The 13,327-nt window shown below is 50.2% G+C and overlaps 1 protein-coding gene across 1 annotated transcript in view; it reads right to left on the reverse strand.

Annotated features, from left to right (window-relative positions):
- LOC138580351 (peroxidasin homolog) overlaps nucleotides 1–13,327 on the reverse strand; it is a 375,430-nt gene that overhangs the window by 225,573 nt on the left and 136,530 nt on the right. Inside the window, exon 4 of the mRNA XM_069650821.1 lies at nucleotides 10,330–10,401. Coding sequence (XP_069506922.1) covers nucleotides 10,330–10,401 — 72 coding nt within the window. The remainder of the gene's footprint in view (nucleotides 1–10,329; nucleotides 10,402–13,327) is intronic.

Below are 13,327 nucleotides of genomic sequence, written 5' to 3' on the forward strand. Positions count from 1 at the left end.
CCTGGTGGAGGCTGTCCCTGCACTGCTGGGGGGGTCGGGGGGGGTGGGAGACATGAGTGGGGGCCTGGTGGGGGCTGCCCATGGTGGCTGGGGGGTGGGGGTGGATGGGAGACATGAGTGGGGGCCTGGTGGGGGCTGCCCCTGCACTGCTAGGGGGTGGGGGTGATAGGGGACATGAGTGGGGGCCTGGTGGGGGCTGCCCATGGTTGCTGGGGGATGGGGGTGGTGGGAGACATGGGTGGGGGCCTGGTGGAGGGTGCCCATGGTGGCTGGGGGGTGGGGGTGGTGGGAGACATGAGTGGGGGCCTGGTGGAGGCTGGCCATGGTGGCTGGGGGGTGCGGGTGGGTGGGAGACATGGGTGGGGGCCTGATGGGGGCTGCCCATGGTGGCTGGGGGGTGGGGGTGGGTGGGAGACATGAGTGGGGGCCTGGTGGGGGATGCCCATGGTGGCTGGGGGGTGGGGGTGGGTGGGAGACATGAGTGGGGGCCTGGTGGGGGCTGCCCATGGTGGCTGGGGGGTTGGGGTGGTGGGAGACATGGGTGGGGCCCTGGCGGAGGGTGCCCCACACTGCTGGGGGAGTGGGGGTGGTGGGAGACATTAGTGGGGGCCTGGTGGAGGCTGCCCATGGTGGCTAGGGGGTGGGGGTGGTGGGAGACATGGGTGGGAGCCTGGTGGGGGCTGCCCATGGTGGCTGGGGGGTGGGGGGGTGGGAGACATGGGTGGGGGCCTGGTGGAGGGTGCCCCACACTGCTGGGGGGGTGGGGGTGGTGGGAGACATGAGTGGGGGCCTGGTGGAGGCTGCCCATGGTGGCTGGGGGGTGGGGGTGGGTGGGAGACATGAGTGGGGGCCTGGTGGGGGCTGCCCATGGTGGCTGGGGGGTGGGGGTGGGTGGGAGACATGAGTGGGGGCCTGGTGGGGGCTGCCCATGGTGGCAGGGGGGTGGGGGTGGGTGGGAGACATGAGTGGGGTCCTGATGGGGGCTGCACATGGTGGCTGGGGGGTGGGGGTGGTGGGAGACATGGGTGGGGGCCTGGTGGGGGCTGCCCATGGTGGCTGGGGGGTGGGGGTGGTGGGAGACATGAGTGGGGGCCTGGTGGAAGCTGCCCCTGCACTGCTGGGGGGGTGGGGGTGGGTGGGAGACATGAGTGGGGGCCTGGTGGGGGCTGCCCATGGTGGCTGGGGGGTGGGGGTGGTGGGAGACATGAGTGGGGGCCTGGTGGGGGCTGCCCATGGTGGCTGGGGGGTGGGGGTGGGTGGGAGACATGAGTGAGGGCCTGGTGGGGGCTGCCCATGGTGGCGGGGGGGTGGGGGTGGTGGAAGACATGGGTGGGGGCCTGGTGGAGGGTGCCCCACACTGCTGGGGGGGGTTTGGGGGTGGGAGACATGAGCAGGTGTGCAGGGTAGTCCCCTGTTTTGTGGGCTGCCTGCAGGGGCCGTGGAGGGTGTACAGGGTACACCTGTGAGGACCCACCCAGCCTAATCGCGTGTGATTATTCCCGCGCACCCCTGTAATACACGTACCCAGCCAAATCGCGTGTGATAATTCCCGCGCACCCCTGTAATACACATACCCAGCCAAATCGCGTGTGATTATTCCCGCGCACCTCTGTAATACACTTACCCTGGCTAATCGCGTGTAAAACTTCACACGTACCCCTGTCATACACGTACCCAGCCAAATCGCGTGTGAAAATTCCAGCGTCCCCCTGATATGAATGTTACCTGCTTTGCGTTCCTTGTTTGGCAGCCCTATAAACTGGTCCAGGGTTAGCGCAGCCCTTTGCGATGATTTAGCGATTCTGATGGCTTTTCCTTGCGCGAGGGCGTTCTTGGGGGCGTTACTGGCGCTGCTGCAGGGTCGCTGCGATACTCTGCGCCACGGCTGCTTTGGGAGCCTAAAATCCATGAATACGCTGTGCGCAGAAATCGGTTTTGGCGCACGCGCCTGGCGTAGACAATCGCACGCGGACACTCTGCGCCAGCCTCTTGCGACACTTTTCTGCGAAATTCTATGAATTGCCCTGTTAATTCACAATGGTGACCTTTGCATTTCCTGTTGCCCAGGCGGTGCAAATGATGCATGGCCATACCAACGGGAATACAACTGTGATCATTGGCGTTGCCCAGGCGGTGCAAATGATGCATGGCCATACCAACGGGAATACAACTGTGATCATTGGCATGGGTGGCAGGAGTTAAATTCAGCACAATAGGTGTTAAAAGGCCAACCATGCTGAATTTCAGAAATTATCCTTCTATGCAAGCTGATTGCAAGGTATGGCTTTTAGCAGTAAGCTAACCTTTTACTATTACCTTTGATCACCTATTTTATTTTCCTTTGAGCACCGGTCTTCCGGTTGCAGCGTTTGACTAGTCGCCACCCACATACACGCACGCTACCCTGTAGCGCTTGTTTTTATATTAAATGATTATTATTTTTAATTATTTATTTACCTTTTAATTTGTTGCCTTGCATGTTAGGCACTTTCAGAGAGTGCCTGGCCTCTATTCCACACTGAGGCTCGGCTCGAGTGTGGAGGTCTTTCTTTCCATTCATGCTGACACGCAAGCTAGTGGGGCAGTCTGCCTTCACTTTCTACTTTTAGTGGGAGCTGATTGGCTCCTGTAATACTAGGTATGTGTCGCCATAGCAGACAGCGCAGCGGGTGAGAGCCCGTCGCACCGAAGTTGCGCCAAAGTTAAGCCCATCTGAGCCCATCCGGGGTAAGGCCGGGTCAGACGGGCCATGGGGATCTGCCCTTAAGTACTACACTAGGGACACCATGCTTAAATTACACCCTTCAGGCACTGTCCTGCCTTATAATGTCGCCACTACTCTAGTAAGGCATGACCCTAATACCTGTATGTATGATAGTTTACTGCATTCTTTTCTACTGAATGTGCGGTCTCTGCCTGCGCATGCTATGTTTTCCCATGATCTCTTAATGGAAGATGTATGGGATGTAGGGTTCCTGACAGAAACATGGCTGTCAGAGGTGTCTGCTCCTGCCCTTGCTCAGGCTAACCCAGCCAACTACAATATCATTTGGCTGGATCATGTATCGCCCCACCGCAGTGGTTGCCACCATTTTTAGAACCACACATCAATTTCTGGCAATCCTGTTGGTCCACTCATTGAAGATGCAAGCCCTACTGGTTTGTTATACGGTATTGGCCTCTACGGTTAAGATATTATTGATATATCAATCCCCTGGTCCATTTACTACTTTTTTAACCCATTCTTAGACCTAGTCGATGCTCTCCAGACCAAATATGTAAATTTGGTTGTGCTGGGAGATTTTAATTTGAGATTGAATCACCCTCCTCCGCCAGCTCTTTCCCAGCTCTTTCCCAGTTCTGCAAAATACTGCTGGATTTAGGATTACATCAACACATCTCTGAGTCTACTCATGCCCAGGGGGGATACTGGATCTGATATATGCAGCAGTAGATAGCATCACTGCTCTTTTGGTTAAGCCAGTAATGTGGTCGGACCACTGCCTTATTTCATTCAAGGTAAGGCGCGTGCAACACTGACTAAACCACCTCCTGCCCACTCCTGGAGGCGAAATTGGTGCTCGTTTGATCCTTATGATCTATTGGCCAAGATTTTGATCCAATGTAGCCTCAAACCTCAGTGACAATGATCTGTTATCCCTCTCTCAGATCTTTAAAGAAGTGGCTGATGAAGTAGCCCCTCTGAAATTGATGCAGTCTCAGAGGGCTCCCTCCGGACCATGGTTTAGTGACCAACTGACAGCCTCCCGCCTGCTGTGAGAAATGGCGTCATTCCTATGACCTGGCTGAGAAAGCCAAGCTGCGATCGATCACCAAATGTTACCATCAAGAGATTTTGGTGGCCAAACAGACGTTCTTTACTCAGAAGTTAGAGAGTGCCCTGAACCAATCCAGGGAACTTTTTTCAGTGGTGAGATCATTCTCATCCCCCTCTATTTAGTGGTTCGGCCGTCGCAGGCTTTGTGCGACTCCGTTTCAGATTTTTTTATCTCTAAGATTGAAATAATTCAGGAAACCATTGCGCTAAGGAGGACATGCTCCGTGATTCTTCCATCTTCTATGCCCACCGAGCAGGTATGGGTGGAATTCCCTATTTTTTCGGCAGAGGAGGTTGATCGAGCTGTCCGTCGACTCAAATCAGCCGCCCCCTCAGATTCAAACTCTCTGGCCACACTTACGGTAATTATGCCGGGCTTGCTGGCCATGGTTACAGATGCTGTGAACCATGCCTGTCAGGCAGGTTTGATTCCCACAGAAGTGAAGCAAGCGACAGTCATCCCTCTACTTAAAAAGCCCTCTCTGGACACTACAGTTCTGTCTAATTTTGGGCCTATCTCTCTCATCCCCTTTTCTATGAAACTATTGGAATCACTAATTTCACCTCTCCTTTCCTTTTCTTGGAATCATCCTCGTTTTTTGACCCTTTTCAATCTGGCTTTAGCCCGAGGAGGGGCACGGAGAGCATCCTGGTGTCCGTGGTTGATGATCTGACCATGCTGTTAGACCATGGTGGGTAGGGGCCCTGATTATGTTAGACCTGTCAGCGGTTTAAGACACCGTCAGCCACTCCATCCTGATCTCCCGGCTAGCCATGGTAGGTCTCTCTGGGACCATCCTGCCGTGGCTTATTTCCTTTCTGTAGGAGAGGAGCCAGGCATTGCTACTCTCCCCTTTTCTATCCACGGGACGTGGCCACACTTGCAGTGTTCCTCAGGGCTCCGCCCTGTACCCTATGCTTTTTAATATTTATGTTCAACCGCTAGTTCACCTTATCCGCTCCTTGGATTCCGCTGTTACTCCTATATCGACGATACCCAGATCCTGGTCCGTCTTAACCGGGCTGGGAAATCGCCTGGCCTCTGTGAATGTCGTTCTGCAGTGGGAGATTGGATGTGTGCGAACTGTCTCAAACTAAATGGGGACAAAACGGAAGTCTTAGTGGTGGGTTCTCCGTCTGAGTCTATGCTATGGACCTCCTCACTGTGGCCTACCACCCTGGGTGATCTTCCTGTTCCTGTGTTGACTGTCAGGATTCTAGGGGTGGTTCTCTCAGCCAGACTCTCTATGTCCCCTCAGGTGAACGCAGTGTATAAGACAGGTCATTTCAGGGTGAGAGTTCTTAGGAAGGTACTTCCTTTCCTTCCACACCATTTGAGGCCGATGGCAGTAGCCTTACTAATCACTAGTCGAATAGACTATTGTAATGCACTGTACCTGGCCAACCTTTGGGCTCTAGCCATCGGCTTCATCTTCTGCAAAATTTGGCAGCTCGTGTAGCTACAAACGCTCCCTATGGAGCCCATATTGGTCCTGTGCTACGGCCTCTACATTGGCTTCCAATTGCCCAGAGAATAAAATGTAATTCTCTCTGCCTGGTTCACCGGGCCTTGTTTGGACAAGGGGCTGAATATCTGGGAGAAAACTGTCACTGCTACATCCCGGCCCGATCACTCCGTTCTAGTGAGGCCAAACTCCTTGTCATTCCAAAAATTCAATGGTCCTGTGTGGGAGGCCGAGCCATCTCTTTCGCAGCCGCCAAACTGTGGAATAGCCTACCTGCGGGGTTGAGGGGAATGGAAAACCATCTCCTCTTTAGGCGGGCCCTGAAAACCTTTCTGTTTTACCTCTTTTGTTCTAGCTGTTGGTCTTAAACCCTGTATTCCTCACACCAAGATGCCCTCGGGTGAACGTGCGCGCTACAAATGTCCATTACATAACATAAAATAACATAACATAACATAACATAGCATATGCATTGTTCATTCCCTTGTGCCTGTTCAGAAAAAGAGCTGGGGAATGTCTCAGCATTCTTATTCATTTTTGTGTGTATGCCACTCCCCTTATCCAGATTTGCACTACTGCACCAAGTCGAAGAAGAAGCATCTGAATATGCTTAGTTGTTTTCACTCTAGGGCTGGCTGAAAAAGATCACTAATAAATACATTTTGAATGAATGAAGCAGAGAATGTTCTCTTGCAGGTGGACTTTCCTATCATGAATTTGAATAAATCTGATTCTGCCACTACTGCCTCACCACTTTGTAGCAGACTTTACTTTTCCCAGTCCTGTTTTGGCTTTGGCAATACTTGCATGAACTATCAGCATGAACTGTAAACTCTAGTGTGCATGCACTCTATAAATTGGATTAAAGGCCACCATCAAGCCAAAGTAATAGGGCCAAGGATGAAGGTCCTCGCACAGTGGACTAAACCTGCTCAGACCGGTAAGGACAATAAGGGCGCTCATAAACGACCGGATGGTGTCATGGGCTCTACCCACATGACCTCTGTCCAACGCCCTTCGGCCAGGAGTGGCAGACCAGAAATCTTCATATTACATCACACACGAAAATAAGCATGAAAGTCTGACTAGCCATATGAGTTCATTATTTTGGCGGGAGGCCGTTTAAGTGAACCGGAAGGCCTATCAGTAGTTTTTCTCGATTCGTCTTGAGTCAGGTGACTTGTCCTCCATTAAAGTAAGGGGTCTGGAGGGCGGGACAGGCTAGTCAGGTGGAGTCCTGTTAGGAGCAGGTTGCAGGTTGCTGTTTTCCTGGACTTGCAAGTCAATGAATAAAAGGTGCCTCTTTTTGGCATTACCCAAAATGAATGTGCGAGCCTGGCTTCCCTGCCAGGGCTATGCTGTTTCACAGTTGTGGGTATGTTTTGTTTTTTATGTTATCCCTACAAAGGCCCTCATTTAGTTTGAGGCACTAAATGGCACAAGAAAAACATGCAGAGCTTGTCTCTGCACGTTCTTTCCATTGTGTGCCATTTTTGTAAAGTTTCCCCTGATAAAGTGGAGCACAAAGTGGGAAATATATTCTGAGTTTTCCTACTCAGGGCAGCCCGTCAGCGTCTACAATATTATCTAATTTTGATGTGGCCAGAGAGCCTTGAATTCCATTGGATTTCACTTTGCATTTTACACCTGCAAAATACACGCAGAATCCATAGCAATTCACATTAACAGTAGCAGCCACCACGTTCATGGTGGGCACCATTTCCACTCATTTCCCTGCAAGGGCAGGAAAAGGTTCGGAAACTGCCGGGATTCACATGCCTTTTTACATCCCAATCAGGAAACAACAAATTCTACAGGAATGGACAGTGCCCTTGGCCACAGAGGCCGACTACTCCAACGGATCCAAGGAATCATTTAAAATGAGGACTGAAATGGTTTCTATGTGATAGCCAACCTGTGGGCATGCGCACGCTATTCATGTGCCTGGCTTTAAGATGGACGCCAGCAGGGACAAGTTTCCTGATGTATGCACTAGACTAGAGGCTTTTTTCTTACTAGTTCTTGCTGGCTTTCCTCAAAAAGCAGCACACATCACCACCATTTGTGACCCCATACACCTCCCCGCATGGGCACTCAGGACAGGTCCCTTCCCCCACAAGTCTCACCTACCTGCACCTACACATCATCACCCTCGAAGGCCAGCTTTAGTGGATATCATTACTTGTCATTCTCCAGTTGCAGCATTCACTGAGCATTGCATGTTAACAGGCAATTCAGAAGCCTGGGTGATCCAACCCAGAGTCCTGCAGTTATTCTCTGAGGATTAGGAACCCCAGGAATATCGCACTTCCAGGGTGCTATTTTAGTGTGCAGAGAGATGATAGAGGAGCATGACACGAGATTAGAATTCATGCTTATGATGTCTAGGGATTTCAGGGTTAATCCTAGTGCAGAAAAGTGTGAGTTAGGTTAGATTTCATAGATTATTTTGAGCACAATCTGAGTGAGGAAGGTTCGGAGCCCAAGGGGAGTGTAGAGATATCGCGAGAGCGCCCACTCTCGCGAGATCTCGCCGCGAAAGTTAGCTCCGCCCCCGCGCGCTCCGCGCGATTACGGGGAAGAGCTGAGGACGCGATAAGGTGCGTCCTGCCGGCTTCTCCGAGAACGGGGCCCGCGGCCCACACCCAAGGACACGGACATTTCGGCTGCAGCCTCCCAGCCACGTTAGGCCCATTGGCCTTTGTTATTGAGGCACGCACTTGGCGTGCAGTGTTGCATGAATACTGTGGGAGAATAAAACACAGTGAGACAAGCCCTGCGACTCCTGTCTTCATTGTAAGCATTATACAACAGGGAGCCTGGTCAAGGCCATGATGGGAAGGCCAAAACACAAGGAACCAGGAAGTAATGTCATTCCCGAGGGCAAGTTGCGTAATATTCCAACTGTATGAAACATTCCGCTGACTGGACATGGATCATACAAACTCTGTGCAGGAAAGTTTCTGTGGTAAAGTGGACAGAGGAGTTTGGGATAACCAAAGGGGCAATTGCTCACACTTTGATTCGGGGTGTGGCTGCAGAGTAATGGCTGATGCCAGCAGCACAGGGCTGGCGGCAGTGTTACTCCAAAATCATAGAGGAATAGACAAGGTCATCACCTTTTTCTCTTGTTCTTTTTGGGGGCCTGAGTACAGGAACTCAGTGATTGAGGAAGACGCCTTAAGCTCTGCGTGGGCCGTGAATAATTTCCACACCAAAATGCAATAGCAGTTTACCTGTCCTGCATGCCCAGAAAGGGGAAGGAGGAGCAGGAGATGAGCAATGTGAACAGGAGTTGGCAGGTGTTTCAACTAAGGAGTAGTACAGGCAGGGGGAATGAGCAGAGGAGGACTTGGTGGAGGTTTCAGGTGTTGCTAAAAGGTGTCATAGATCATATTGGTATGGGGTGGAATGCACAGGTGGTGGCAAAAGAACACTTTAAGCTGTATCATTGAATTCAAGATGAATTGAGTGTTGGGTCAGATTTTATTTACAAGAGGAGAAGCTTATTTCCACCTTTGGGAGTCAGAGGAAGTATCCTGGAGGGGTGCCAAGAGGGAACTGAGGCATGACGAAAACCACACAGCGAGTGCAGGACGATTCCTGATGGCCCGGGGGAGATATGCATGTGGAAGAACTGGTGCTGAAGTGCTTGATGGATCAAGAAAGAAAGGTTTAGAGGATGCATTTTTAACCTTTGAGATCCAGACATGCCAGGGGGACTTTGTGGCAATGGACGTGTTGGGGCCTTTGGATGGTTAACATGGAAGAAGGAAAAGTATCCTGGTGCTTTTGAACCTGTATTTCAAATGGGTAGACATAAAGGTGGTTTACAAATCGAATTCTTAAGCAGTGGTGATATGTGTAGATTACATTTTTCAGAGGGAGGCTTTTCTGTACATAATTCTAACAGACAAAGGGGCGTATTAAACGTTTCGCGCGGTGTAGAGTTTCCTACCACAGATTGGTGTGGATAAACCATAAGATGTTCTTGTGCCACCCCAAGTCTAACATGACGGTCAAGCGATTTAATGACACTTTGATGGATTGCTGTAGAGATGGTGATCGCTCCAGGAAGCAAATGGGAGAGAGCGATAGAGAGGAAGTTGCTGCTGCATAGTCCAGAGTAACACAGGGCCACGGGTTTGGTTCCTGTCTAGATCATCAGAAGGAGACGCCCATCACGAAGGCGTCTCACCATAGCTTGGGCTATGCAAAGTATGTTGCTTGGGATCAGTAATGCCTGCAGGAGAGGGTGGGTGGGAAAGAAGAAAGAATGAAGGCCGGAGAGAGGAGGGGATGAAAGCGGAGGGGCATGTGAGGGTGTGAAAACCAGGCTGCATTCACAGGGGTGGACCAAGGTGGTGAGGTCTGCAAAACATTGTAAAAGTGCTTCCTGATGCAGTTGTGTCAGACGAGGGGAGAGTCTAGCACTAGGGCAAGGTTCCAGTAAAGCTATGATACCTCAATCTGAAATTAAAGGGGGAGGATGTGTTATGTCAGGATGTATCCTGATGACATTAAACATGTGTGAGTTAACATCACTGGTGTGAGTCCTCTTTGTGTTCCTGTTAAGACTCATGTCATCCTAATAGGGTGTTTTATAGCTTGCACTCATTTTCCAGGCTGTCCTTCTTAGTCCACATTTTTCCCAATGTAACATCAATGGTCCATCTTCCCAGAACCTCATTTTGGAAACCGAGTCCCCAGAAGCAAATGCATCATTAGTCATCAGTACTACCATTGCCAGGAGGGCAATGAAGAAGCAGCCATCTTGTCCAGTTGCCAGGCCCTCAACCCCTCATCACATTCATTGTATTCTGTTTAAGTTCTCTCCCTGTAAATGCTATAGTCTTTAGGCTCACAGGGTCAAGAAGACATTTACCTTCTACGCCGGTGTTGTAAGACCTTTAAATGCTATTTCCCCACAGTCTGTCACCTGACCTCAAATGCTATACATCCACCCCCCAGCACCAGAAACATGCACAGCACTTTATTGGTAACACACTCTTGGTCAATACTCACAGCTGCTCCAGAGATCGAAGCCCTTTGAACGTGTGTTTCTGTAAGTTCTGAATTTCGTTTTTATACAGGTAGCTGTATGAAGAGAAGAAAGGGTTAAAAGAAGATAGAATGGGATCGTCACCACATGGATCGCAGTGTCGCCTTCCAGGGTTTCCACAGCAGCTTTAGGGGCACTGGTTCAAATCTCAGAGCAGCGGGGGCTTTGTCTCCCAATGGGGATGAGAGAGTTCATTATTAAAGAACATGCTAATATCCCAATAGTAATAACCATGAATATGAAGATTCATTAATGCAGATAGGTCTGAGAAATGAAGGTCCGTCCCTCAGCTCGCCATCCCTTCCTAGTGCTTTGAATTGGGCTGGAAGGTCATATCCTGTTCCAGCCCCGTTCGCGTGGAGGCCACTGGGGGGGGGTAGGTTATGTCCAGGTTGTCCTCCAAATCCCCTCTTGTTTCTTATGTTACCTTCGAGTCCTCTTAAGGGCGCTCCTGCCACTGAATGGGCCTCCTAGTAGATACTCTATGGACTGCACTGGGCAAAGGAAGGGTGCCAAAGCTCTTCTAAATTGGAGGTGGTCTTCTAAGCCTTTTAGACTAGTTGGAAGGGTGCTGCATAGTGTTTCGGCAGACACTGAAAAGCTGCTGTCAGACATACATACCTTTGAATGAGATTTCTGGAACAGAAAAGAGGAAGAAAGACTCTGATATGAAAGAAAGTGTAGGGGTGTATTTTTGGAACCTCTGTTGCGTAAGCCTGGGTTTTAGTTACTGCCCAATACAGAGAGATTTGAGTTGAGTCGTACTCTTGGCACGCAGCCAACGGAAGGATGGAAGTGAAGGAGAGATGTGAGCGTGGCGTCTCGGTTTCAGATGTAGTTATTCCATGACATCTTGCATTTTCTGCAATCGCTTCATGAGGATTTGGGGTAGTCCAGGGTAAGAGCTGTTGGAATAATCCAAGACAGGCAAAAACAGAGACGGTGGCACCTGCAATCATGTGAGAAAAATGACCCCGTTCTGTTAGTCTTCTAAAAGTGCATGCTGGCCATGACGTAATCGCTGTGTTCTGAGACTGGAGGCTTTTGGGATATCATGGAAGGACTATGAGAGGATTGTCAAGATGCCAGGATGCCATCCAAGCCACCCCCTCCTGTGATTTACAGGTGCACATTCTTTCTACCGTGCCACTACCATTCCTACTGAAGGATTACCTTCGACCTACTTTGGAGCAGGGGCAGCCAGTGTTTTCTATCTGTGCTGCTGGGGAAGGGTACTCAGCTTGTGCTTTACTGGAGGTGAGTGGCAGATATAAGGTTGCATGTGCATGAAGTAAATGCTTGCATGTGCTTATGCTCTGCACATGGGCCAATGCACAGAGACAAGCTGCGTTCCTGGATTCAGTGTCTCTGCCCAAACATTCTACACACATGTTGCGCCAATCCTTTTCAAGAGTCAAAGAGCGAAGAACCCCTTTTCAATGACCTCGCTAACCTGGGGTTCAATGGTTTGGTTCGCGTCCTTGAGAAGGTCAGATGGTTTACAATGCAGGTATCTAGAGGGCCCATTCTCACTTGGGGGAGTGGCAGGGATGAATGACCTGGTGCCAGCTGGTTTAACATTGACAATCACCTGTGTTTGCCGCAGATTCATCTTAATACAATTTCTCTGCTTTCAGCTATGGCTGCTAGTAAAAGAATAAAGAGTATCAGCTTTGCCTCTTCTGTGATTAACTTAAAGATTGACTGGTTGTCCTTAGCATAGTTATATGTTGCAACACCAGAACTCTTAAGCGAAGCCTACGAAGGAGGCTAACATGATTGTCAGAAAGTAGCGTGGTGAGGGAAGAGACCCCTGGATCCCCATATTCCAGATGTTTTGAGTTTGAGTTGAAGTAAAGTGGGTGAGTAAATATCCAGTTGTTGCCCCACTAAGAAGGAGTGTAGTTATCTCAGTGTCTTTAAATGGGGTGAAGGTTAGTCCCCCTTACCAATCACATCCTTTTGAAGTGACTCTCACTGAAGGTGCAGGTATATCACTTCCCTCCTCATCACTGTCATGGCTCTGAGGTGGTATCATCTATGGGGGTCCAAATAACATGGGGCTCTATGGTTTTCTTGTAAAAAGAAATGTCTAGTTTTCTACTGCGACTCTCAGTGATACATTCTGATCCAATGCACTTCAATGGAAAGCTGGAATGTCAAGGTCAGAAGGTCTGCGTTGCAGCTTTTAAGGTGCAGAACTCTACTCAACACCTTCTACAATTTGTCACTGGAAGTAAAGGCAAGGCCGCACCCCCTCCCTTATCCTCTCAAAATCCCTTACTGGCTGTAAAGGCATGTCACTCTCATCCGCCTTTTCTCCAATTGCATGTCACTAGAGGTGAAGGCTTGGCCTGCTCACCCACCTCATCCTCCCCCTTTGCCTGAAATAGGTGGTGATGACCTGTTTCGCATCTGTGTGTGTATCAACTAGAACCATGCACAGTGTGTGTTATATAGAAGTCATTTTGCCTTAGTCCTCATGTGCCCCACAAAGAATGCTAGTGGGTCCCAACAAGCCTTCAAAGTCGGATCAGCGCACCTAAACTTCCCGAGAGGAGGTCAAGAGCAGGCCTCGACGAACAAATGTCTGATTCTGTTTCTGACAGACTTTTGTGTTCAGTCTGTGATCCTGGAGGCCAGGATGAAGTTCTGATCCAGGGAGCTGGTAACCCCTTTTTCCAAGACAGGCCTCTTATGAATTATTTTTCAATTGATAAGCCTCCCCTTTGCAGGCAGGATATTTTTGGTTTGTCCTCTAGCCTCTTCCCTCTATACAGGGTTTTCTGCAGAGCAGAATCTCAGGATGTGAGAGCAGGTCAGTTGGCCCACAGAGCAGACATGCCATGCCTCGCTATGGTTACTCTACGCAGTGGGCAATGCCGCAGTGATTTCCATTTTCCAATGACAAAGCCATATTTATTTAAGGGCGGAGTGCGGGACATTGAGGATATTGTGAAT

Source organism: Ambystoma mexicanum, chromosome 3p (assembly GCF_040938575.1).
Source record: "Ambystoma mexicanum isolate Mex_15411 chromosome 3p, UKY_AmexF1_1, whole genome shotgun sequence".
Classification (NCBI taxonomy): Eukaryota; Metazoa; Chordata; class Amphibia; order Caudata; family Ambystomatidae; genus Ambystoma; species Ambystoma mexicanum.